The 25,382-nt window shown below is 41.1% G+C and overlaps 4 protein-coding genes and 1 long non-coding RNA gene across 6 annotated transcripts; 2 read left to right on the top strand and 3 right to left on the bottom strand.

Annotated features, from left to right (window-relative positions):
• Window positions 1-702: 702 nt before the first annotated feature.
• On the bottom strand, window positions 703-10,106 carry rtf1 (RTF1 homolog, Paf1/RNA polymerase II complex component). Its single transcript, XM_083998634.1, has 18 exons — window positions 9,904-10,106; window positions 7,916-8,026; window positions 7,599-7,749; window positions 6,564-6,765; window positions 5,678-5,795; window positions 5,450-5,561; window positions 5,224-5,362; window positions 4,948-5,125; window positions 4,723-4,805; window positions 4,535-4,622; window positions 4,328-4,435; window positions 4,142-4,219; window positions 3,817-3,938; window positions 3,622-3,679; window positions 2,916-2,993; window positions 2,709-2,810; window positions 2,067-2,181; window positions 703-1,925 (listed from the first exon to the last, which is right to left on the bottom strand). The coding sequence occupies exons 1-18, from the start codon at window positions 9,985-9,987 to the stop codon at window positions 1,819-1,821; spliced, it is 2,034 nt and encodes a 677-aa protein (XP_083854760.1). The 5' UTR covers window positions 9,988-10,106; the 3' UTR covers window positions 703-1,818.
• Window positions 10,107-10,757: 651 nt separating this feature from the next.
• Window positions 10,758-13,103, top strand: ndufaf1 (NADH:ubiquinone oxidoreductase complex assembly factor 1). Of its 2 annotated transcripts, none has more exons than XM_083997773.1 (5): window positions 10,758-10,913; window positions 11,445-11,984; window positions 12,259-12,444; window positions 12,566-12,640; window positions 12,729-13,103. In XM_083997773.1, the coding sequence occupies exons 2-5, from the start codon at window positions 11,472-11,474 to the stop codon at window positions 12,867-12,869; spliced, it is 915 nt and encodes a 304-aa protein (XP_083853899.1). In that variant the 5' UTR covers window positions 10,758-10,913; window positions 11,445-11,471; the 3' UTR covers window positions 12,870-13,103. The 2 variants fall into 2 exon arrangements, with proteins under 2 accessions (XP_083853899.1, XP_083853900.1); XM_083997774.1 differs by having other exon boundaries at window positions 10,764-10,913; window positions 11,448-11,984.
• A 399-nt stretch (window positions 13,104-13,502) lies between these two features.
• Window positions 13,503-16,475, bottom strand: nusap1 (nucleolar and spindle associated protein 1). Its single transcript, XM_083997738.1, has 12 exons — window positions 16,321-16,475; window positions 16,103-16,171; window positions 15,794-16,006; window positions 15,448-15,613; window positions 15,208-15,300; window positions 14,996-15,108; window positions 14,856-14,903; window positions 14,583-14,746; window positions 14,210-14,373; window positions 14,002-14,118; window positions 13,820-13,928; window positions 13,503-13,716 (listed from the first exon to the last, which is right to left on the bottom strand). The coding sequence occupies exons 1-12, from the start codon at window positions 16,393-16,395 to the stop codon at window positions 13,629-13,631; spliced, it is 1,419 nt and encodes a 472-aa protein (XP_083853864.1). The 5' UTR covers window positions 16,396-16,475; the 3' UTR covers window positions 13,503-13,628.
• Window positions 16,476-17,249: 774 nt separating this feature from the next.
• Window positions 17,250-20,601, top strand: oip5 (opa interacting protein 5; the record flags this gene model as incomplete). The annotated part of the gene is made up of 5 exons (XM_083998557.1): window positions 17,250-17,462; window positions 19,396-19,462; window positions 19,649-19,771; window positions 20,017-20,098; window positions 20,509-20,601. The coding sequence occupies exons 1-5, from the start codon at window positions 17,291-17,293 to the stop codon at window positions 20,599-20,601; spliced, it is 537 nt and encodes a 178-aa protein (XP_083854683.1). The 5' UTR covers window positions 17,250-17,290.
• A 489-nt stretch (window positions 20,602-21,090) lies between these two features.
• LOC311005652 lies at window positions 21,091-25,318 on the bottom strand. The gene is made up of 2 exons (XR_014596362.1): window positions 25,003-25,318; window positions 21,091-24,361 (listed from the first exon to the last, which is right to left on the bottom strand). It is a non-coding gene; the product is annotated as an uncharacterized lncRNA (long non-coding RNA).
• Between the last annotated feature and the right edge of the window lie 64 nt (window positions 25,319-25,382).

The raw sequence follows: 25,382 nt of genomic DNA, 5'->3' as shown, positions 1-25,382 counted from the left end.
ACTTATATTTATTTTTCAAGTATTGGATATTTCCATAGTCTGTATATAAAAAGGATATTTCAGTTTACACAACAGTAAATTATCCTTTTAGGAAGTGTGACATTTTCTTTGGGACTTTGTTTGATCCATTTAAAAGCAAGATTGTCATCATTCAGTGTTACTGTACTATGTGTATACTATAGGCAATGTACAATACAATTTGTTCAATCAAGGCTAATTCAAAAAGAGCTGCATTTACTGTAATAATACTGTGTGGACAGAGGTGGATAATAACAAAGAGCATTTATTTCAGAGCAGTTGTACAGAGACACTTCTGTCTGTATTTTCTATTTGATATTCCTTTATGCTTCAATCAATATTTTAGTGCTAGTAATCGACATTTCCAACGCCTTTTCTTGTCAAGGAAAAACTACTAGACACTTGATATCAACAGTCACCTACTTTTATTTTAGAGTTGTTTAACCTATACTTAATAAGAAAAGAGTTCTTTTAAAAAAGTTCAAGTTGCATTTTTCAGTAGAAAAACTGCAGTTCAACATAATGTAATAATAAAACAATTTTTTTCTTCACCGACCAACGCTAAATACCTCCACATTTTGTTTATGAAACAACATCTTGTATCACAATAAGGGATTCATTTCGTGTAATGAAGCACAGTTTAAAACAGAGCCTTTATTTAAGTAGACATACACAGGAAGGTACTTCAATTACACCAAGTCAAATATAATTGAGGTTATTACAGTCAGCTTAATTATATCCTGCACTACCATATCAAAAAAAGATTAATAACATCCTCTTTAGACTCAAAAAGAGACAAAATGACACGGGAGTTATGAAACAGTGCCTCTTTATTTTTTCCGCACTCACTCCAAAATGCATATTTACATGGCATGCCACATCAATACAGGAACTGACTATGGACACAATCGATAACATGTAGAATCTGATCTGGGAGTTAAGGGCAAGGGAATTATCCCATTAACAACCAACCAATAGAGAACAAAAATGAAGCAACAGTTCTATAACCAGACCAGCCATAGAAAAGGGTTCCTCTTAAAACGGGTCGTTTCAAAGACTTAAAAAGTGATAAATGTCCAGTTTCACGTTGGTCATGGAGAGCAGTTGTCACTCGCCGTCGAGTTAAGAGATGATGATCATCACAATCCGCAAAAATACAAGAGGCTGATCAAATTTGGGATGAACTGCAAGGGCAATGATCACATGTTTTTTTTTGGGAGGGGGTGGGAAGGGGGGGCATTTACAACAGTAATTTGTTGCTGGTCAACTTCAGCTCCATTAGTCCAGCCTCAGCAATCTAAGTCTTCTAAAATAGTGCCCGCCTTGTTCAATGTATTTATCCACAAGCACCGTGTCCTTTACAGAGAGGGAACAAAAACAAAAAAAAAAAAGTGGAGTGGACTCCAGAAGATCGAAAAAGGGGGTAGAGGAGTTAAATACATAAAAAACACAACTCAGTACACGAGTTTGTGTGTGATAATGCGAAAAAACAAAACAACAAATATCTGGAGAAGTCTCTTCTTAGTGAGATCCTTCGAGAAAAATGTTGTCTTCGCTCAGACGCTCAAATCAGTATTTCCTCTGTTTGGATAGACAGTCTGTTGTATCGATATTCAAACACGCATCCTCCAGGAGTCATTCATTCATTTACACACACGCATACACACACACACTTGCATTCACGCACACACACACACACACACACACACACACACACACACACACACACACTCTCTCTCTCTCTCTCTCGCACAGCCAATAACACATGCAATGTGTTTTCTGAACGACGGACTGGCCACATTAGATCAGCCCCCTCCTCTTCTTGTAGTCCTCCAGGTTGAGGGACCTGCGGGGGGCGCCGTCCTTTACCGGCAGCGCGTTGGAGCTCACCGACAGAGACTTCGCCTCTGCAGAATACAAACATAAAATCAGCACATCTTTGATAAATTGGTACGACTGAGACAAACAACTAATAGTTTGTGCTGCAACAAACAGAGCAGAACCTCCTTCAGTCTTACAATCTTCAGAAATAGGAAGTTCTATCTCACCTGCGTTGGGAACCTGTAGGTCAATCTTCACGTCAAAATCATGAACTTTAAACAAGTCCTCTGAGAGGTCAGTGTTTGGCTTGGGGACATCTTTGTCTTTCATGTTTGGTTGTCCCTGTAACAAACAAGAAAATATATTTGAAATCCTCAGAGAAAAGCTCTACCAATCAAGTTCACTCAGTGTGAGACCATTTATGTTGGATCATTTCCCTCAGCAAGACGAGTTATTTTCTGCCTTACATTTTAATTTTATTTTCTGCCTTACAATTTCATTTTAAAATAAAATAGATTACATCTGAATTTCTGTATTTTCCCAGAACTTGTCTGTCCGTCACATCAAAACAATGTCAATTTGGCATTAATTGGTACATTCTTACAAAAAAGCTCACAGACAGAGTTAAAAAGACAAATTCTTACAGTCCCATAAAGTGTTGTTACGTTTTCTACTACTAAATGTATCACAGCTGGGGAAACAGCACAGCAATTTCCTGTTTGCATGACGTTTCATTTGAACAGGACCACAACAAGGATTTGGGATAAATTCTACTTCCCCAAACAAACCCAAGTGAAAGTAGTATCATGTGAGAGTTTTCTTTCTCCCAAACATTTCCTCTGTGAGAGCACAGGCCTTGTTGTTCTTACCAGTTTGTTCTTGTCTCCGCCGGAAGGATCTGGTGTGGACCCAGAGCCGTACTTCTGGTTGAGATGAGCGAGAATAGCTGCGTGGACTGACGGGTCTCTGGCCTACAGGGCCGGGAAGAGCAAAATAACAGATCAGACCAACAAACTTAGGATTTAACAGTATTTAAGTACCAAAGGTGGTGCATGAAACGATCATAGGAAGCTCACATTTGACACCATAGTGGGTTTGCACTGTCTTCGTGTGAAAGGATCCATTTGTTGGTTTTTGGAGTTTTGTCCTTCAGCCTGAGAAAGAACAGGGAAATAAAACGTGGGTTATTTCAATAGCAGTGTGACTCAGATGATCAAAACTCAAGTTAAAAATACAGGTAAAAAGCCTTTTTTTCTCCAGTAGATTCAACAGAGTTTTTTTCATCATCATCAGACATTTTAGTTCTGACCTTGGACAATATCACGGGAACATAACTCTCTTTGCCTGACATGCACTCAGCCAGCGTGGCCTGAGGTGAATCACACCGAGACGAAATCTCATTATACGGGAGCACTGGCACATTAGCAACACATCTGAAGTGTTCCAGCCTTTCAACACATAAATATATTATTTGCAACTGGTGAAAAAAAAAGTACTGATGTTACCAGAAAACACAACTGGTTCATAAAGACAGAACCTTCCCTTCAGTAAGCTGTTATTGTCTCTGTGTCACTTGCTGCAAACAGAAACTACTGGATGTAAACAGGGTGCAGCGTGGATGTTTGTCACACAGTGTGCGTTATCTAAGTGACAAAATCTAATTAATATCTTTTAAATTACATTCTTACAATTTATTTTTTTCCACCCACGAGACATGATACCAAAATTCACCACAGTCAATCGAGCAGATCCATAAAAGTGTAAAAAGAAGCCGACGCTTACCACCAGAGCTTTCTCAGATTCAACGATGTTCCAGCTTCTATTCCTCTGATTAATGTAGCTGGATGAGAAAAGATTTAAAGAGAAGAAAGAAATCAATTTTCTCTTCATTGTATGTAGCATAATGCATAAAACTGAAGCCACAAACTATCCCCGGTTTTATTATAGATATCTAGAAATGAGTGTGGCTCTTTTTACCTGATGGCAGAGATGTTCTTGGTTCTCTGTCTGTCGAGTGCTTCTGCTCTTTCCTCCAGCTCGTTCAGCTCGTCCTGGATCACCTTCACTTTCTCACCATCTCCGCTCTCCTCTGCCATGGCCTTCAGTCCAAACAAATGAGAGGAACAACAGTGAGAGGCTGACAGAGATACAGATTGGCTGTGATATTTACTTAATAGTTTGTGAGTGTGGGTTTGGACATTTGCTCATAGTTAAAGTGAATCGACCAACTTCCAACATCTTTGACACATCACTTTGCAGGAGCCTGGAAATATCACAACTCTCATGCAGAATCACATTTTACCTTGTCTTTGAGTAACTGGGTTTTCTTCATGGCGTAATTTGGTGGTGCTTTCCGGAATCTGTCCTTCTCTTTAACAATCTGCACAAAATGAAGACCGATTAATGTTTTCCTTCCTCCACATAAATACACGGAGAAAATAAAGAAGTTGAGGGAAACCACAGGAAACTTTTCAGGAAACAGACTTACATCCTCTATGTCTTTGTCATTGAACTTGTAGTTCAGAGCTTCTTTGATGGACTGCTCCTTTTTGGTGATTTCGTCCAGGGTGGGGACTTGCATCCCAGCAACCATCATCTGCAAAACGGTAAAAAAAATCAACACATAAAACGTTAACCTCACAGCCTGAATAGTACCCGTTCCTTCCTATTCAAGTATTTTTTCTTGTTCACATACCGCCTCTTTCCACTTCATGAACTCGCTTTCTGTACACTCCTGATTTGATACGAACTCAAGCCTGAATACCCGTGTGTCACCGCCATGTCTGAGGGGGAAGGGCATATTTTCATGAAGCAGGGATAAGCAACAGAACACCTTGATTACCTGCTTCAATGTGTATTAAATATTGGCGACTGTGCACTTACCTTAATTGTAATCCTTTGTTTGTTCTCGTTTGTCCAAGTTGGTAAACCTTCGCTGTCTCCACCACGTCCACAATTTCAGCAACCTTTTAACCACAAAGGGAGGACTGAGATTAAAACTCACACACCAGCCTCTTTCTTTCTTACAGAGAACAAGATCTTCACCGGACAGTGCACACTGCTGTTCAGCATTACACTCTGTAAAAGAAGCCGAGAGGCCAAACCCACCCGGTAAACTGGTTTACTGCTGCTGTTCCCGATCCCTATCCTCACAAAGCAGCCGGTCACAGTCTTAGCGAAGAAGGGCATGTGGCACCAGCGCTCCAGCTTGTTCCTGGACAGACGGATCCTGTTGAGCTCATCTGGTAGTGAAACGGGCTGCGACTTCGGTGGAGTTTCCTCTTTTCTACAACCAGAAAGAGGACGCAAAGGGTTGAGTTAAAACAGGGAACGGGGTGGTCTCAGGATTGAATTCTTACAATAAAAAAAAGAACAACGACTTACTCGTCATCATCATAAGACGATGAACGTGAACTCCGGTCACTTTTGACTGACGACTTGTCATCGTCTTCCTCCTCTTCCTCCTCGTCGTCTGAATAAACCTCGCTGGTCTTCAGCGGCTGCCGTTTGGCCAGCAGTTCAGCTGCTCAACCAAACAAGATGAAACATCAGCATCTAAAACTGAATGAATCGTCTCAACAGTCGCCATACAGACAAATTAACTCCTCACCTGTTTTGTTTTTCTTCTTCTCACGTTCAGCTTTTAGTTCTTCCATGGCCTGGGACTTCTTGTCAAGTTTTTCGTCACGTTTGGATCGTCTCTCTTTATTATGTGACATAACCTAAAAGAAGGGATGCACATTACAGTTACACACAAACCAGTGTGATGCTGCACACCTGTACCTGTAAAAACGCTCCTCACTGTTGTCTGTTATATTATACATTAGAGTGGACTCACCACTTGTGTGTCTTGAACCTGAGATAGTTTCCTTTTCTCCTGTTCCTCCTCCTGCTTCTTTTTCTTCTCCTCTTTCTCTTTCTTCTTTGCCGTCTTCAGCTTCTTCTTAATTTCAAACCTGTCCAAGCAAACATTGTCTTGAATGAATAAACAGTGAACTCACACACCACAGTGTCGAGGACTTTGTTTTGAAATGCGATGAGGAAAAATGCTTAGTGTTGTTTTGACTGTTTGTTTTTATTTAGTTGGAACATTAATTGTCGTATCTCTTCAAACTCTCTGTTTACATTTCCTTTGCATTTGAGGAAAAAACAACAACTATGCAGTGCATGTTAAAGGCCCCATGGCATGAAAAATGTGATTTTGGTTATTTTTTCGTGCATGGGGAGGTCTCTGGGCCACATATATACTGCCCCATACATGAAACTAGTCATAAACGGAGAAACACACACCGCCCATTTGTATGAACATTCTCTTTAAGACGAGCAGATAGCACTTCCTCCTTTCTGTGATGTCACACACAAGGTAACTCCGCCCACCGTGACCAGTTGTTTTTTTTCAATTTGTATGAATGCAGCTTAGGTTTCAGTTACTTGCCTGTGATTGGCCCGACCACATGCCACTTAAAAACAGTCAGCCAATCAGAAGAGAGGTTCTCATTCTCTCTTCTGATTGGCCAAAGGACCTGTGCCTGCTAGAGCTCCAGAAAGAGGCAACAGAAAGGGGCAGTATAAACGATATTAAGCAGATCACAGGTACTCAAAACCAATGATACATCTTGTTAGGGATATCAGCAGGTAAATAAACCCAGAGAAAAGTATGGGGCCTTTAAGTATAATTAAGTATAATTTTTAGGATTTTGCCTCGTCACGTCATCATCACTCACCGTCTCTTTAGCACCTCTCTTTTCTCAATTCTGTTGAACAGCTCCTGTTCTCTCTCCTTCTCCGTCATCTGCTCCAGACGAGCTCTGTCCTCCGCATCTCCCATCAAGTCGTCGTCATAACCGTCCTTGAACACCTCGTCCTCGGAGGAGTCTGAGTCCGAGCTGGAGGACGAACTGTTGCTCTCTGAGTCAGACACCTCACCTGACGAGGAGAAATTCATTGATATACATTTATTATTCATACAAACAAGAATCCAACTGGCCAGTTCAGAGTTTGAGTGAAGTTACTCAACAACACACAGCATTACAGAGGTGGGACATCCTGAACCTGTCAGTATATGTTGTCAGAGCAGATCACAACGATTTTTATTGATCAATACTAAGACCTAATTATAGTGGTGGTATAAACTTACAAGAGCATGTTTGATGTGTGTTGTAATTCTATCTGCATTAAACTGGTTTGATTAAATTGGCATCAAAAATATTGTTTGGAATCTGAATCAAAGCATCAGCATCAGTGCCAATATAGAAAACAAATGCCTTGCAGGGTTATTTACTGTACATGTATCCCTTTGATTACCTTGTTTTGTCTAACTTAGTGAGAGCAAATCATTTCTCTCCTTCTTGTAAAGCATATCTTGATCATCTTGTTACATGTATTGGACTTTGACCAGATTTCCGGGTCACTATGCCAAAGACTTTTCCTGTTTTTCGATAACTATGTGGAGACAATGCAGGACAATGTAACACAAACAAACAACACCTCAGACAGTGTGCCAGCTGGGATGAAGAGGATGAGAGAGTGAGTCAACTAATCTGAGCCACATAAAGTACCTGAAGACATGAAGGCACCCTGTGATGTGTGTGTAATCTATAGGTCAGAGTGTGTCTGCAGCTCTGTCCCAACCTTTTTCATACATGTTTACTGAAGCACCTGAAACAACTGTGGTTTGTGTAAGATAAAATTATTGAACTTTCCCGCTCCTGAAAAAAGAGCAGATACCCCAGCAGGTAGAGTACAGTAAGGACACATACCCTCCTCAGGTGCAGAGCTCTCAGCTGAGCTGTCTCCATCAGAGCTGCCGGACGCTGTTGCTTTATTAACTTTCTTCTTGGTAGCATTCTTCTTCTCAGACCCTTTCCCTGGCTTGACCTTTTTTTTGCCTTTGGTGCCACCCACAGTCCACTAGACAGAGGAAAGGAGAAATTCACTCTTGGTTAAGTATTTGAAACCAGCCAGGAGATGCACCCAATAACAACAAACAACAGTCTGACATGTTCAAACTATTTTTTTTTACATTCCAAACTGAAAAAAATGAAGTCTGTTGGTGTAAATAGCAGGTCTGCCATACCTCATCATCACTGTCAGATGTCTCCGAGTCTGTAGAAGCAGCAGGTTTGCTAACAGGCTCTTCCTGCTCACCTGAATCCACCCTCTTCCTCTTCGCCAACGACAACAGCTCCTGTAAACAAGAACACAGACTTTATGTCATTCAGGAAGAACGTCCAGTTGTTAGTTGTGAAAACATAACTACTGTCCTGTAAGTGTAGTATTGCTCATATGTGGAGAAGTGCAACATGAAATGACACAAACTCTGTGCAGGATGCCCTGGGATCCAATAGTGCAAACAACATTCGGGAGTGAGATGAACTGGATTTCATATACAGAGAGAATGAGTCTCTGGCCATATTAAAGAACTGACTTGCCAACTTTGCAATGTGCATATACCAGATCAAACCTCCCACACACAGCTCTTATACTAAAACATTGTCCTGTGGCAAACCTCCAAATGACACTTCAACTGTTCCTCAACAGAGGGAAGGGCCAGGGGAAATGTATATTTTTGTTTCACAGCAGAGTTCCCCCACAGGTAAAGTTACACATGAGCAAGGAAGTAAAATATTGTTGCAAGCGGTCAACAAAACATTTTCTGACAATATGTGAACAGCAACTAGTCTCAGCTGCATCTCAGCAGAACTTGGATTGAGGACATACCGTGGGACCTGAATGCATTTTTAAGAGATTGTGGACAAAAGCGTGAATGTGAACTTGTATCCCTCTCTGCTCTCTGAGAGAAAAATAATCAATCTGCAATGATTCAATGCACTATACTATGTTTACACTGATACGTGGTTTATCAAGTTAATCAAGTACCAGCTATGATCTGACCAGTCCTCATCAAATACAGTTTATGCATCTAATGTCAAAAATACTGAGATTTGGCATGCTGATTCGGCTTTATACAGATTTTCAATTTGGGGGGAATTGAACATTGATATTGAATAGGTGTGTTGAAACACTGGGAGAGACAAAGTTGGATTCAAGCAACTGTTTAATACTGCAAAACACCTGATATGCACTGCTGGCTTTCTGGAGGTGAACACGAATCTGGAAAAATGACGACACACAAAAAAATCTGCATCGTGGTTTCAGCATCATTTGGTCATTTTTTTTATTCACTGCATGTGTCTTTGTTGCCTCTGAGCACCAGGTGTTTGGTGATGGACATGGCGAAGATGTGAGGGGGAAACAAAACTGACTGGACTTTTCACATCTCCTCCTGTTATTCATTGTTATTCATCTGGGCTGCAGCCAGTTTGCTATGTTTATTGATTTAATGAGTTTATGGACAATCTTGTGCGAGCTCTTCCGTGCTGACATGCTACATAGTGTAAAGCTCCCCTCAGGACAACTTGCCAGCGCTTGTTTGACAACAACACCGAAATAGCAGCCCGGCTAGTTGACGTCATTCAGGAGATAAGGTTCAAGCTAAATCAAGTGCGACTCTCCACTACGGTTTCAGTTTGTGCAAACGCGTCCGGGGGCTGGTTTAGTCTAGAAGCTTAGTTACAAACAAAATCCTCCCGTCAAAACAGCTCACTCCACGAAACCAGCGGGAAAAAATAATAATAAAAGGCCAATGGCGCGGAATTTTCGTCACAACACAACATAATACAGCACCACTACTACTACCGCTGAGTGCATCCCTCGGAATGTAACCTTACCATTAGCATAACTTAGCTGCCTGATGCTACGACACTGTTTTCTGTGCTACCAGCTACTAGACACCTCACTTGGCGTTCAACAAAAACAAACAGACAAAAAACCCAGAAACACACGAGACAAATACTTTATTCCCTGACAATGGCGTGTTTACTCTGGAAGGTTGTGAATAAGACAGGCCTGTGTTCTGCTCTCACACTACTAGCGAGGCCAAACAACACATCGCAGTCAGTTCAGTTAGCACACATTAGCTTCACCTCAAACTACTAGCAACTCAAGACGCCATCACTCGTATTAGAAAAAAAAGAAAAGAAAAGAAAGAAAACGCGCACGTACCTGATCTAAATTATCGTCGCTAGCACTGTCTTCGGAGTCGGAGTCAATCACGACTCGACCTTTCCGCTTCTTTACATTCACCATGATTAGCTGCGCGGCTAACCTGCTAGCTACCTCTGTTAACGTCTAAATGTTTGCGGATAGCCGTTGCTACCTAGCTAGCCAGGCTCTGCAGTCAACCACACAAAGGCTCTACTGCGCATGCGCGTCAGTATTGATACGCTAATTACCACTTGATTTTACATCTCTGATAGCGAAATAAAAATAAAATCCGTGCATAAGCTTCTCGCATTGCAATATTAGTTGGTTACAATTAAAAAATTAAAAAAGGAGACAGACGGTGACAGCTGACTGAGATGGGGAACTACACATCTACAGTGAGCGTGCGAGTCAGGACATCAATCAGTGCTGCACTCAAGCTGCGTTCAAGGGCCCACGCGTCGATTCAAGTTGTTGCTGTGCAGCTGCGTTTGTTTTTTTAATTCCTTTATTAATAATTATATACAGAACAACACTGTTTTAGCCAGGGGTAATATAGTTACAGAAATGATATACGCAAAGAGTAGGAAAAATAAAAAAGAATCAACTAAAAATTGACCAAAATAGAGTTTGTTTTTAATGTGGTGCTATCATTGATATAGTTCGTGCAAAAAATATGTGAAGCTTGGTTTGGAGATTTTTCTTCTAATATAGTTTTGTACATCCAACCAAAACACTTTGTACATACAGTGATAAAATAAATGTGATATAGTTTCGTCCGTCACAGGAGTATTCATGTGCAGCTGCGTTTTACAACCCTCCTTGTGAGCATGTGTGCCTGAATGCAGCCCGTATGTTTCAGCCGGGTTTCCTGTGTGGACCCGGACAACCTTGGATTTGTAGGCGAGTGCACGAGAGCAGCTCATTAATTGTTTTGCTTTATTAAAAACAGTTTTATTAAGAGATATCCTCATGGTGTAGTCGACCTCAAACACGGATAAAGAACTGCAACCCAGGACCGCATGGGCAGAGTAAGTGGGAGCTGATGATCTACTCAACGTGTCATGGATAATACAGTGCAATGCAGATCCTACTCAGTGTCATGTTGTACATTGGTTATGTATTCAGGGCTGCTAGAAACGTAGATACAGCTTCAAAAGGCTGCTCTAATGACTCTTTCATTATTATTATCCCGATATTGTACAATTCATTTATTCAATAGATGTCAACACAGAAAAATCCCATTATAAAGCAACTGTGCATTTTTCTAATTGTGGATTCAAAGCCAAAGATGGAATAGATTTTCAGTATCATCAGTTTTTCAGCAGGGGAAAACTAGTATGCAGAAAAAGTAAACAATAATGCAACTGATCTTTTATTCTAAGTCCCACCATAAGTGATTGGGTTCAAAACAATGATAATATTGATTGCATGTATAGTCAATTAATGCAACTTTCCTCAATTTTAATCTCTTTAAATCTACTAAAGGTAATATTGATCATTAATCATCACTTTACCACTCAAGTGCGATGACACCTCTCTCCTGTTGTGATGTATCCCAGCAGTGACTCATCCAGGACAGCACTGAAATGTCTCTACCAAAGATCACGCGTCTCCCCTCCCTGAGGCTGCTGAGCTCCATCCACCAGCAGCAGCAGCTGCTCCTCCCCTCCATCACACAGCTCACTGTGCCCAGGAGAGCTGTGATCCAGGGTGAATACCGGCGGCCCGGCCAACCCAAAGAAGACAAGTTACCATGGGAGAAGATCAAGTTTGACTTTTGGAAGGGTCTGGAGGGAATAAAGAAGCATTTCACTCTGCTGAAAACTGAGTTCTCTGACCGCTGGGTCGGTCCAGAGGGCAAACCAATGGTTGAGCACATGCTGGAGCAGAACAGAGTGATATGGGAGTTCAGAGGTCCAGAGAGCCTGGAGCAGTGGACGGTGTCCTCAGATCATGAGATAGGAGGACAAAGTGAAGTTTATTTGAAGCTTGGTAAAAACAATACCTGTTTTCTTTATGGGACTCTGAGCTCGACTCCTCCAAGAGATGGAGAGACACGCTACAGTGGCTACTGCACCATGCGTTCAAAACCACCACTGGTTAGTATTTTTTTTATTCCTCAATTCTGTGGAGTGATACATTCATTTAATTTCATCCAGGGTCACAGCTATGATTTCACAACTCCCTAAAATTTTGGACAGAAATCTTCAAAAACTGATTTTACAAAATAAAAATCACAGAAAATGAAATATTTTGTGCATTGTACTTTTTAGAGTGGCTTCTGCCTCTGTGGTGTATTGTGTGGGATTGTGTGTTGGAAAGAAAACCTGTTGACATGAAAGGTCTGATTGTACTGTATGCTGTCCCTCCCAGGGTTCATTTGATAGGAAGGTGCACTATGATTGGTCCAGTTTCAACACCCTACATTTGCGTGTACGTGGTGATGGCCGTCCATGGATGATCAACATCGCAGCAGAAACGTACTTCTCCCATCAGAAAGACGACATGTACAACTACTTTCTGTATACCAGAGGAGGACCTTACTGGCAAGATGTCAAGGTATAAAACATCCAGAGCATGAAATACTTTGAATGCTGTAAAAAAAGTTATAGGTCTATCAAATAGGTGGAAAGGTCTCGGTATTTAGTGTTTATAATGCATTTGTGTTATCCATTCACAGATACCTTTCTCCAAGTTCTTCCTCACACATCGTGGGAGAGTACAAGATGATCAGCATCCTCTCTGGCTGGACAAGGTAGAGTAATAAGACTTAAGATATTTAAACTGCTATTGGTTACAGTTAAATTTGCCTGTTTATTTGCTGCTTCTGCTTACATTTGCAGATTAACAGCATTGGATTTACCCTGGGAGATAAAGCAGACGGTCCATTCCAACTGGAGATTGATTACATCGGCGTCTGCAAAGATTATGCACATACTGAGGACTTTGCCTATGAAGTGTACAAGAGGAATCCTGAAGTCTGAACCCAGCTGACAACAATGCAAATGAACTGATGTTGAAAAACAGCTGCACTCTTCTAATAATATCAAACTAATTTACCACCATCCAGCAGTCAATAATCAAATAACCTGATACACCACTCTTGGTAATAAGATACTGTATGTCTGTATTGTAGTACAAGTACTGGGCCACTTCACTATCATACATGTCTCACCTGTGTGTCTTTAGTTACACAAGGTCAACTGTAACGGAGTCAAATTTATGTTGTATAGTGAGGCAATAATCTTCTGTCCTTTGTGACACATGTCCCATGAACAATAAAAAAATTTCTAAGCAAATTCCATAAAATTGCACCATAGATTTTGTAAGAAAATCAACCACTCCAACCAATCAATCCACTGTGTAAAACTGCAAAAGCTTGTTTATTTGAAGGATGCATACAAGAACATCTACGTATGTCAATCTCTCATCAATGTATTTCCCAAAAGTAAAACATGTCAAATCTTTAAGAACAGTATACTTCCCAAATGCAGCAAAACAGGACATCACTTTTTTACACATTAAAATACACTATTCGCTAAAAAATGTTTTAACTAATGCACAAGTCAAATCTAAAAGCACTGGACAGTAGATTGAATAAAACAGTAAGAAAGCAGGTTTAGTTTGTTATTTTCCTAGCAGTAGGCTAAAAGACACAGCAGAAAGTACTGTCAGCTGTGGACAAGAAAATATTTACAAAGGAACAGGCTGTACAAACAAGCGCAATATGTTTTTGTTTTTTTTTACATCATGACGAGGCCTCTTCTTGCCCCCAGCAAGTTTTCTTTCTTCTGCTTCCGGCCTTCCACATGTTTTGTTCTCCTGTTCTCCCTAAAAATAAGATGAAGGTGTGTGAGACTGTTGTAATAGTTTCACCGTTATGGGAGATAAATGTATAAAAAAAGACAATGGATGTCTGTCACCCCACACATACCTTGTTTGTACTTGGTGCTGTTTGTAATTTGTCTGATGCGAGTTGGAGATCAGAGACTTGTTTGCTGTTGTCAGGTTTTCTTTGGCCTCTCCAAAAGGCTTCAGTTTGCCTAATGAAAAACAAAAATTAAGGGGTCTGTTTTCCTGAAACTACAGTATGTTGAAGGGAGAAACCATCTGTACCTGAATGAGGCTTGTAGGCGAGGGGACGAGACAGACTGGCCTTCAGATCAAAGTTCGGCTTCTTCTGTGTTCCAGGGGTCACTGAAACGCTTGTGTTTCCCGTGAAAACATACGGCCCTTTGGGAATTCACAAAAAAAAATCTCATTAATTAATTTAATCTATGCAGCGATACATGTCTATACCACTGTAGGAACTTAAAGCACCTACCTGGAGTTTTTGTGGCAGACAGAGTCAAAGTCTTGACATTGTTGGGCTTCGGTGCATCTGTGGTCTGTTTTTGCGGGGTGCTGGAGGCCACACATAGGGACATGCGAGCCGGTGTCTTCAGTAAGGACCTCTTATACTCATTGTCATGAGTGGCCTCTGAGAATCTGCACACAGACACATTTGGTTGTTCAGGCCTCACAGTGACCATGAATGCTAAACGCAAGCAGCAATTTCTCAGTAACCTCAAGAAAATAAAGCTTTCTCAGCCCATCGGTACCAACTCAGTATGCAACAACAAAAATTACTGTCAGCCATAACATACCAGAACTTTGTTTCTCCAAACAAGAGCTTGAAAAAAAGGGGGGGAACTCACCGAACGTTGACCCTGCGCGTGGAGAGGACGGATGGTCTGAAGGGCGCTTCCTCCTTCTTCCCAGCAGGTTTATTCTGAGGAGGTTTAGTCCCAGAGACCACGGTGTGTCTGCGTTTGTCATCAGCTACCGGGCTGAACATGGAAGTACGACTCTGAGTTGCCTTCTGTAGAATAGAGGGATACATAATTACTTCAGGTCACTCTGGACTCAAATTGCAGATTTCACAGAGCTTAAATATTTGAGATAATCTTTAAACGGGTGATGGCACTCACTTGGATTTTTCCATCACCTTGCTGCTGTTTAGTTTTCTCCGAAAGCGTCTGAAAAACAAGATAAAAGGATTATAAGACCAAAACAGGTTGGGCTTCGAGTTCAAATTTCAAGTAAATAACGAGTAGAAGCTTCTAAGTACCTTCAGTTCTTTAACCGAGTTTCTGAAGGTCTCCACCTGCTTGGTCTTCCGCTGGACATACGTGTCAATGGACTCCATCTTGTTAAAATGTGCCTCGTGGAGTTTTTTGAAGTCTACAAAAAAATATATGAAAATGTTGTCATGTGGAAAAGCACATCCTTTCTTGTGTGGTCTCAAGAGAATGAAAGGGAGGGAGAAACAAGGAAACCTACTGGGGGTGACAGGCCTCAACAACTGCTTTTTCTTCTCCTGGAGTCCTTTGTGACGAGGGATTTTACCAGCTTTGGCCACTTTTGGTGCTTTTGCTAATGGATATTAAAATGTAGAGGAAGAGAGAAGAAAAGTTTTGGTCATAATTTTGTCCCTGAAGAAAGATGGCAGCATTACATTTTGCTTAAGAGGCTATTCAGCCAATAGAAATAAACAAACAATTAAAAGTTAAAGATACTAACCTGTATCATCATCCAGAGCTGCTTCATCCTTGATGTCAGCCTCCTGTTGCTCACTGCCAGCAGCCTCCTGGGGCTCTGTTTCAGTTTCACAGGCATCTTTGACAGAAGACACTTTTCTCTTCTTTGAGCCCCTGGCTTTGGGAGATGCAGCCGCTTCAGTGTCACCCTGTGAGTAACAACAGTCGTTTGAGTCTCCAAACCCCCTGAATACAATGACTGAATTGATGCTGCAACACAGTAACCCTTTCAAAGGGGGTCCTACAGCACCAACATGTGAACGTGCATGGACACATCTCTTCAAATAAAGATTGTTTGGTTACATCGAGTTAATACTTGTGTTTACTACCTCTGCAGCACTTGGAGGCGCCTCGTCAGTCTCTGTTGCAGTATCTTCCTCCATCTTTCTCTTGGTACCATTTCTTCTGCCTCGACGTGTGTTCACAAACACGTCGGTGCTGGAAACTTCTTCCTTGCCGGTTGTGTCTTTATTTTCATGAACACTGCTTTGTCCTGCATTCTCGTCTTCTTGGACTGCAGTTTCACTCATATCACCATTTCCCTGTAACAAAAGATGTTCACTTGTGTGAAGCTCTTGCTTGAGTTGAGAGAGACCGATCTTGCATCAAAACAATAGCACTAAGCAGGAGCACATTACCTTTTCTTCTTCCTCTTTGTTCTTTTCCTGTTCGTAATGCTGCTTTATCAGTTTCAGGAGTTTGTCGGCCTGTTTCCGAGAAAAAATGTTACTTTCATTGCGATAATGAATCCCAATTACACACACGTGCAAACAAAAGCTCACAGTAACGTTAACGTTACACGCCTGATCCAGTCCACAACATTCAAGCGCTCTTATGATGTAAAAACCTAAATTACCTTCATATTTCCTTTAAGCCCGAGCTCTTTGGCGAGACCTCGCAGTTCTGCGTATTTCATGGAGTCCAAATCCATCTCGTTGCGTTGGTTTATTCCGTCTAGGCAAAAGAAACCAGCAGTAACACACACACCTCTCGTTTAGCTCACACAGTTTGAGCCGCGGAGCCTTCGGACGGTTAAAAAATGCCTCCAATTCAAAACACAGCGGTTGCAGCCGTTTGATTGGCTACTGGGTGTGACCGGAAGTTCCCCTCAGCCAATCAGAACAAAGCCCTCTTTATTGTCGTTGTTTTCGCTTGAATTACATTTCAAAAGTCATTATTTTTCGTCAAATCTTATTTGATTTTCACTTGTTTGTTAGTGCCACTATTTTATGACGAGGAATGTAACTGCATTTCTGCCGCAGAAGCCCATACGGTGGCGATATTTCACTGAGGAAACTACAGCATGAATGGGTAAATAAACCAGGAGGCGGAGACACTCTCATGCTGCGTTCGAGACAACTCGGAACTTGGAAAGTCCGAGAAAAAAATCTACCCCAACTTCTCCCAGAATCAGTTGTCTGACGTAACACAACCATCTGCACCCGCGCAAAACCACATCGTTAATGGTAAAACATTGATTAAAAGTCATTTTGAATGCCAAAATACATTAAAACGTTCTGAAATATACAATATTTACTTACAATTACAGATTACCAATGGAACACAGTAAATTCATATTGTTATTTCTTTCTTCTTCTTCTTCTTTTTTTTTCTTTTTTTTTGAAGGTTTTTGTGCCCTTTGTAATGTTTTAATGCCTTGCGTGAAACACTTGGAATCGGAGTTTTCAACAGGGAAATTCCGAGTTCCGAGTTGTCTCGAACGCAGCATTACTCTGTGGCCCAGACGTTCAAACTCTTCAGGCGGGGACAGTCAGCAGCAAACAAGACTCCGTACAATCCATGGCTTCGTAAAAGACTTCAGCAGCATGGAGTACGATGAGAGCGTGTTAGTACCACGTCTTGACGGTTTAAAAGTGACCACAGAGGCAGCACACATGCAGCTGATGACCCTCCACTGCGCCCAGTGCAACACTGTGCTGGGGGACTCACTCAGCGTCTGTGGGGACATGAAATGTATGGCCGCTATCGTGTGTCTCAGTAAGTTCACTTCATCACTCAGGAAATAACACAGCAAGAGTTGTCAATGTGTTTTAGGTATAAATAACTCCACTCATGTTGGTTAATGTTAGCTGTCCCTTAGGTGCTAAACAACGCAACACTTCACGAAACACATTGAAATAGTTCATTATTGACATTGACCTAAATGATGAAATTCAGGCAGTTAGTTATTATGAGTATTAGGCTACCACCTTGTGCTCCTCATGACAGCAGAGTATGGGTTCATTATCATCACCTCATTCTCCTACCAAGTTCTTTGGTTTGTTTTTGCAGGACTACTACTACTACTGCTTAAAAGTTAAAAAGTAAAGTGCCTTTTTCATAACACACTAATTTCATATAGAATACAGGAAAGTATGTGTCAAAGTCAAAATATTTAAAAATCATGCATTTAATTTAGGACTGCACAGTTAATCCCAATGTAATTTAAATCACAATATGACCAAGTGCAATGTTTTTTTGATAAAAGTAAAATGTGTCAGCAGCATCAGAATCAGCCAGTATGTTTACACACACAGGAACTTGTTTTGGCACATTTTTTCTCATACAGACTTTGTGAAGACACAGACAGACAAGAACAAGACGACATATACAAAATAATCAAAATATGTACAAATAAAATATATAAATATATAAGATGTAAACGTTTCTTTACATAATGTGCAGAGACTGGGTTGTGCGGTAAGTACATCCTCTGTTGAGCCTTCTTGAGGATGGAGTCGATGTTGGACTCCCATTTTAAGTCCTGGGTGATAATGGTACCCAGAAACTTGAAGGACCCCGTTGCAGATACTGGGCTGTTGTTGATAGTGAGAGGAAGCAGTGGTGTTGGTTGTCTGTCTCCTGAAGTCTACCGTCATCTCCACAGTCTTGAGCAAGTTCAGCTCTAGGTTGTTCTGACTGCACCAGAGTAGTACTAGCCGCTCCACTTCCTGTCGATATGCAGCAGACTCGTCGCCGTCCTGGATAAGACCAATGACAGTGGTGTCGCCTGCAAACTTTAGGAGTTTAACAGCTGGGTGCTCTGAGGTGCAATCGTTGGTGTAGAGGAAGAAGAGCAGCGGGGAGAGGACACAACCCTGGGGGGCACCTGTTGTCTTGTCTTCTGTCTGTCAGGAAGCTGGTAATCCACTGGCAGATGGAAGGGGACACGTTGAGGTGGAGGAGTTTGGTGGAGAGGATTCCAGGAATGATGGTATTAAACGCCGAACTGAAATCCACTAACAGGATCCTAGCGTAGGTTACAGGGCGATCCAGATGTTGCAGGATGTGATGCAGCCCTATGTTGCCACAACATCATCTACAGACCTGTTTGATCGGTAGGCAAACTGCAGGGGGTCTAGTAGTGGTTCCGTTATGGGTCTCAGGTGGGTTGATTGAAGATTGAATTGGGTTGTGAAGGTGTCCCTTTCAAACCTGCAGTAGAAGGTGTTCAGGTCGTCAGCCAGGTCGTAGTTTGCATCGGCTGTGGGGGATGTTTCTTTTGTAGTTGGTGATGCTTCTCAGGCCTCGTCCACACTGATGCAGGGTCGTTGGCAGAAAACTGGTTTTTCAGCTTTCCAGAGTAGCTCCTCTTCTGATCTCCTTCGACAGTGTGTTCCTGGCCTGCTTGCACAGGGTCTTGTCCTCACTCCCGTATGCCTCCAGTCCTGCTTTGTTGGCACCATCATGAGTGTTTTGTTGCGACAGAGACTCTGGCTAGAAATTCATATTCTCAAGGCGTAAAGAGACATGTTTTTTGTTTTCGTACAAGACCCAACAACAAAAAACAGATTCAATCTTATTAAGAGAAAATAAAAAAGGATCATATCAAATGAACATGCAAAACTAATATCTGCCCACTGGTATCACAATATGATGTTTTTGCCTATCATGCACCCTTATTTTAATGTGACTTTTTGTCTCCCTTCAGAAGTAACCGATGATGTGCTCATCAGTGATGCAAAGGAGGCAGGACACAAAGGGGAAATGGCTAATTGGTGAGTGAATGCAGGAATCGTGTGTTGGTTTTTGAAACTCTCAAGTCACAAATCATTTTTATGAGCCAGGCGCACGGACTGTGGTTGTATGGGTCAGTGAGTGGAAATCAGAAATCACCCACTGGTCACAGACTGTTTGCTCTACGCTCGTGACTGTTTTTTTTTTGTTTGTCTGTTTATTTTCAGCATCTACAGTTCTCTGAGATGCCGTGGCTGCCGCTGCACCGTGGGCAGAGTCGTTCACTCGGCTTCGTCACGTTTGGCCACGATTCGCTCCCTCTTTCTGCTCTACAAAGCAAACATCAGTTGGTAAGCCCTGCCGCTTCTGCTGAGCACACAAGCATATTGACTTTCTGTGTACAGGTCTAGTGCCGTCCTGAGAGGCCCAAACAAACAAGCGCCTTCTGAGTGTTTATCCATTACATGAATTGATTTTTTTTTCTCCAAAGCTCAGGTTAGAGATGAAACATTTCATTTTTTAAAAAGCGACTGATTTTCTCTCTCATTGCAGGATGTATTAATTGGTCCTTCTTTTTTCTTATTTTTCTACACAGTTACATCCTCAGCAGCTGCTCAATGGTGAAAGCATCCACACTCACATTTGATATGAAGCCCCTCGGAGAAAAGATTATTGAGGTGAGACAACAATGTCTAATATTGTGTTAATTCTGACTGTCATGTTCAACACTTGCAACAGCTCAGTTTGTTCTTATTTTCTCCTCATAATTTCATAATCTGAGTATAATCTGCACTGTAATTATGCAATTATTTTCCCATGTTAACTAACTTGGCATACTCTGGCCATTTGCACTGTATATAAAAATGAAAATGTAGATAATATCTTGAAATTATAGAAATAGGTTTCAAAGAATGATGGAATGTGGGTTGTGTCAGAGACCTGTCAGACTCAACATTCCTGCAGATCCAGTTACCAGAGTTTATGTGGACAAAGGACAACTGTGTAAAACATCCTGGCTGGAAAGATGGACGTTACTCGCAAAAAGAAAAAAAGAAAAAACAAATTTCCTTGTTCCTTTCCACGGCAGATGAGACGGCAGTTTGAAGCACAGCTGGAGCAGATGTCGTGCCTTCAGAGCAGACTGGCCGACAGGAGCGAGACCAGTGGACTGGACAAGTAGCATCCTTGGATCAGGGAGCACGTTCTTTTCTTCCCGCTGCCTTCTGTTGTTCGTTTGTGTTTTTTTTTTTATGTTTGATGTCTTTTTTCTGTTTATCAAAGATATAAATAGAAGTGCTTGACATTTGTATTCACGGATATGTTGTTTTCTGGCCTGTAACAAGAACTACACCCTCAATGAGGCCGACATTTGCTCTTGTAGCTAAATTATTATGTACATTATATACAGTGTTAATTCTCTAACTGTAAGTCAAACTGTAAATAAACATCAACACCCAGGCATCCAATTGGCACCATGCTGCATTTTATTGCTGGATTTCTGATACAGATTCATTTTTTTAGTTAATACAAAACCAGACAAGAGGCTCACACATAATAAGCATGCCCACTTCCTCCGTCTGGAGTGCATAGTTTCTACACAGTCCACCTCCTCAGTGGAAAAGTTGATCAACAAAGTAATGTCATTAATCTTCTTACCTAGGCTTTTGTGTTTTCGTTTTTTTTTTTTTTCATGGGAACAAAGGTTGATCAGTGTTTTTTTCGCTGCTGTGGTCATGTTTGAAACAACAGATGGTGAGAGCAGAAACACTTGGAAACCGCTCTCCAGTACTTGTTTTTTTTGGTGCTGTTTAGTCTGCGAAAACCACAACTGATGATCAAAGCTACTTCAACATGCTTGTTGTAGTGTCAAACAACAACCGTCCCCAAGTTGTCACCTTGTCACGACATCTGATATGAACATTTCAATATCCTAATCACACTCATTCACATTACAAAGTTGGATTATTGCATGCAATACAAATCATTCATTATTCTGCTAAGTCATGCATATTTTTTAAACCCATATATTCATGTTGCTAGACGCCTATTTGCTGATAAATTGTGATTATAAATCCCCACAAAGAGCGTTACAGTGTTTTTAGAACACATTATTCAAGACAGGGTGATGATGACGATGATGACGGTGCAAGTCAGTACATAGAAAGTGCTTTTCAGACAAGTGTCAAGTTCGTTCAGTGAGTACTTTGCAGCCACAGAGTTACTGAAAGCCTACGTCTCTAAAGGAAGGGGTGGGTTTAGTGGAAGGAAAATGCTACAAGAGTTGAAATTCAAAGCATCTCTCATGTACTGATAAGTTTTGATTATTGTTTTTGTGCTGAAAGAATACAAGACAGGGAAAATAGTCTCTAAAAAATATAAGTATAAGGTTAAATTTGTCAATGTAATACCATAATGCTACAGAAGTCGTCACATACACCTCGTTCTGCAGGAAGAATCCCAAACCTTCAGAAGTGATACTGTTTTCTAAAAACCAAATATTATATCATACTATACGAGTCACCAAAAAAAGTGGATTTTACATTAAAGAGAGGGGGGGATCCTTTTAACACTTACACCCTGGCACTAAACTCATGCATTATTGTAGATTATTGCTTCTAAAACTAATTAAATACAATTTTATGGACTGAAATATAATGCTCTGAATCCCAAAACTATGAGGTATTATGTACAATACAATGTCATGGTGAGATCTTAATTCTAGGACTAAAACACCACTTTGGATCGCTACCAATTAGATCCAAATCTAGGTTTTAAGTACTACGCTTAATTTAACATTTCTCTAAAGGTTTCTATCATTGAGACTTGTCTTTTGGGAGCTTTTTGGCTGTCTCTTTAATAACTACCTAATTCTTTGGATGCTTGAGAGTGCATGACTACACTATAGTATATCTCTTCAGCTTTTTAAAAGATATTCATCCTAAGAACCTACTGCGGGTCTGTTAGAAAGCACTAATTTATGAGAATATACACTTGAATTAATACTTTGTAACTGCATAGCCTGATTGTGTCACACTTAATTTGTGTTTTCAGCACATGACCTAGATAAGACATGGAAAAAAGGAGGAGATCTGGCGTTACTCTAAGATTTTAGGGCACAGCTGTATCTAGATGTGGTGTGTTTAAGGGTCTAGTGCGTCAGTCTACCACCCTTTAATTTTACTGAAATGGATTCCTCGGGTTTGAGCTCCAGCTTTGTCTAGAAATCAGTTTTGTTATTCTTCATGAAGCAAGCATCACTACTGGTCATGCATGGCTACTATAATGTTGGCACCACAGTCCCGCTAAATAAGCTAATGCACGAGTCTATACATATCTTAATGGAAGACATTGGTGATTTTGTTGCTTTCAAACAACTTGTCACTTGTTTATACAATATACAGTTTGGTCAACAACATGACAGTTAAGATCAAATATTGCACAAATCCCGGTAAACGTGATATTTTTTTTCTTTTTTGTAGAAATTATATAAAAATAAACAGAAAAGTGAAGAGATGAGACCAGGGTTTCCCTCAGATAAGGACAAGTACACAGCGAATTAAAGCTGCTATTTCAGCACTGGTATCGCTTAATTTACTGGAAACATTAAAAAGGCAGATTAGAGACGAAACATTTAGTTTTCACTTAGTTTTTAGATCATTTTGTCTCACCAATCATATAACTAAAAGGAATCAAATGATCAATTTTCTCTACTAGGATTCTGTAAAAATGCAAATGTGATAGCTAATGCAAATGAATACGTTAAAGCCATAGGAGATTAAAATCAGAATGCATACGGACAAATTAAAGTAGGTTTAAGGGGGGAAAGACAAAAGCATAATGAAGAGTATACTACAGGAGGAAAACTTGATTATTTTTTCATGATTAAACTTTCAACTTTAAATTCTATATACTGCCAAATTTGGGGATTTAGTCACAAGGGGAAAAATATGTCTCTACCTGCAATTTGTGAATATGCCTGCAGCCTTGACAAAAGGAGAACAATATGACTCAAAAATGAGAAAACAGATTAAAAACTCAATCCCGTGACCTTCCTTTAGAACAGATGCACAGGAGAACACAGTATAAGTGTTTTCTCCCCTGACTGGCTGAACTGAAAGTTGAGTGTCAGTGTGCATCCTGTGCTTCTCCTATTCATCTGTTGACGACCTCACTTAGAAATCCCCCTAAAACTAAAATTAAATTCACCCATTAACACTAATATAGAAAACTGCTGTGGCGCTTGACAACCATGTAGCTACGTGTACTGATCACACTCCCTTTCACTCCAGTTGGACTTGTTATGACAATGAGGTAGTGCAAAACAAACAGAAAAAGACCCTATGGGTATAATTTTATCACAAGCCTAGATCTTTGCTACAGTATGTTGTGTCTTTACTCCCCCCCCCCCCCCCCCAGAAAACAGGAGCAGTCAGTTTGTTCACTATCAAACTGCTTTGATCTTATTACAAGAAGAGTGGGAGTTTTTAGTTACTACATTTACACGTAGCCCCGAGAGGAATCTGACGCTCGTCTGAGTGAAAATGTCCAAAATGTTGGGAGACTTTCAGACAAACGCAGCCAGAGCAGAACCTCTGTGGCCTTTCAGCCAGCGTGAGGCTACATGTAGACATGGTTAGCGGATGTCAGACGAGCCCAAAGTGTCCTAATTGGTGATCATGCTGCAGAAACAGGCCATGACGAGAGGGGATGCTGCAGAGGAGAGGAGAGGAGAGGAGAGGGGGCCGGTGTCCCAGCGACAGCAGGAAGGAGGGCACCCGTGTCCCAACATCCCAAAAAGAGGTCATCTTCTCAGTGACTCTTTGTTCTTTACCTCCACAGGTCTGGGTGGTGGTGGTGGTGGTGGGACCGGTCCGTCATTGGTGCTGGGGCTGTTCTGTAGAGAAATGGTCCTCCTGTCTGGGCTTTAGCTGGTTTCACAACTGCAATAATAATAATAGAGGTGTATGTTATTTGGATGAAATTGTACAGTTAAGTTTTAATTTGTGAAAATTTAAGATGCCTCATCTAATGCTGCAAACTGCCAGAAAACAATTGCAATTTCCTAAAGCCTAAGGTGAGACCTTCAAATGTCTCCTTATAACCAAACAACCTCAAACCCAATGATTTATACATTTGCAGTGATTTAAACAGGAAAAAATTCATGTTTTAATGCAAAATGTTAAATTCATGTTCTCTGTTATATTGTTTCCTCACTATAATATAGGCTACATATCCTAGACTTGCTCCATGGATGCACATTAATGCAAAAAAAATGCCCCTCAGACAATATTGACAAAGCTCGTTGTGATATAATTGGAAAATGGGTGCATGCACATTAATAAACACAGTGTAACCCAGTGACTTAATAAAAGATCAATTAGCCTATGCTTTGACTTCCAGCTAAGGGAGAGAGTTGTCTTGTTTTACTGACACAAATATAACTGAAATAGCACATCGCATAGGCTATATTAAATTCCTGGACGCGATCCTTTCAAACAGTCTTCCATAATTTCCACAATGAGGGAAAAACAAAAATCAGAAACCGTGAAAGTTGAAGCCGGAGTGTACAAAAAGCACTGACCTTGGTGTGAGTTGGTCCGAAATGGTGCAGAGATATTTCTGCTGTGGTCTGAGCTGCAGCTGCACACAATGGTAAACAAAAGCCAGGGGGGTTCTTCCTCTACAGTGACACATTTAGGTCTCTGCTCCAGTGGACGTCTGCCGGGTTTCTTCTGTGAGCAAATGACCGCGCCGACCGGGCCCCGCGGTTACAGAGGAATTAAACCGAAAACCTCCGAGTCCCTTCTATCTCTCCCCCCCCTCCTTTACTCGCCGGAGAAGGGGAGAAGAAGGTCCCCTCGTCCCCCTTTTTCCGCACACCCTCCGCTCTACGCCATTTTCGCTCTGCTACTACGAGACAAACGGAACAGCGCGATTGGGCCGCTGAGCTGTCAATCAGCG

Source organism: Trachurus trachurus (genome assembly GCF_905171665.1).
Source record: "Trachurus trachurus genome assembly, chromosome: 22".
Classification (NCBI taxonomy): Eukaryota; Metazoa; Chordata; class Actinopteri; order Carangiformes; family Carangidae; genus Trachurus; species Trachurus trachurus.
Note: the sequence above shows the minus strand (reverse complement) of the source record. Positions and strands in the feature narration are given on the sequence as shown.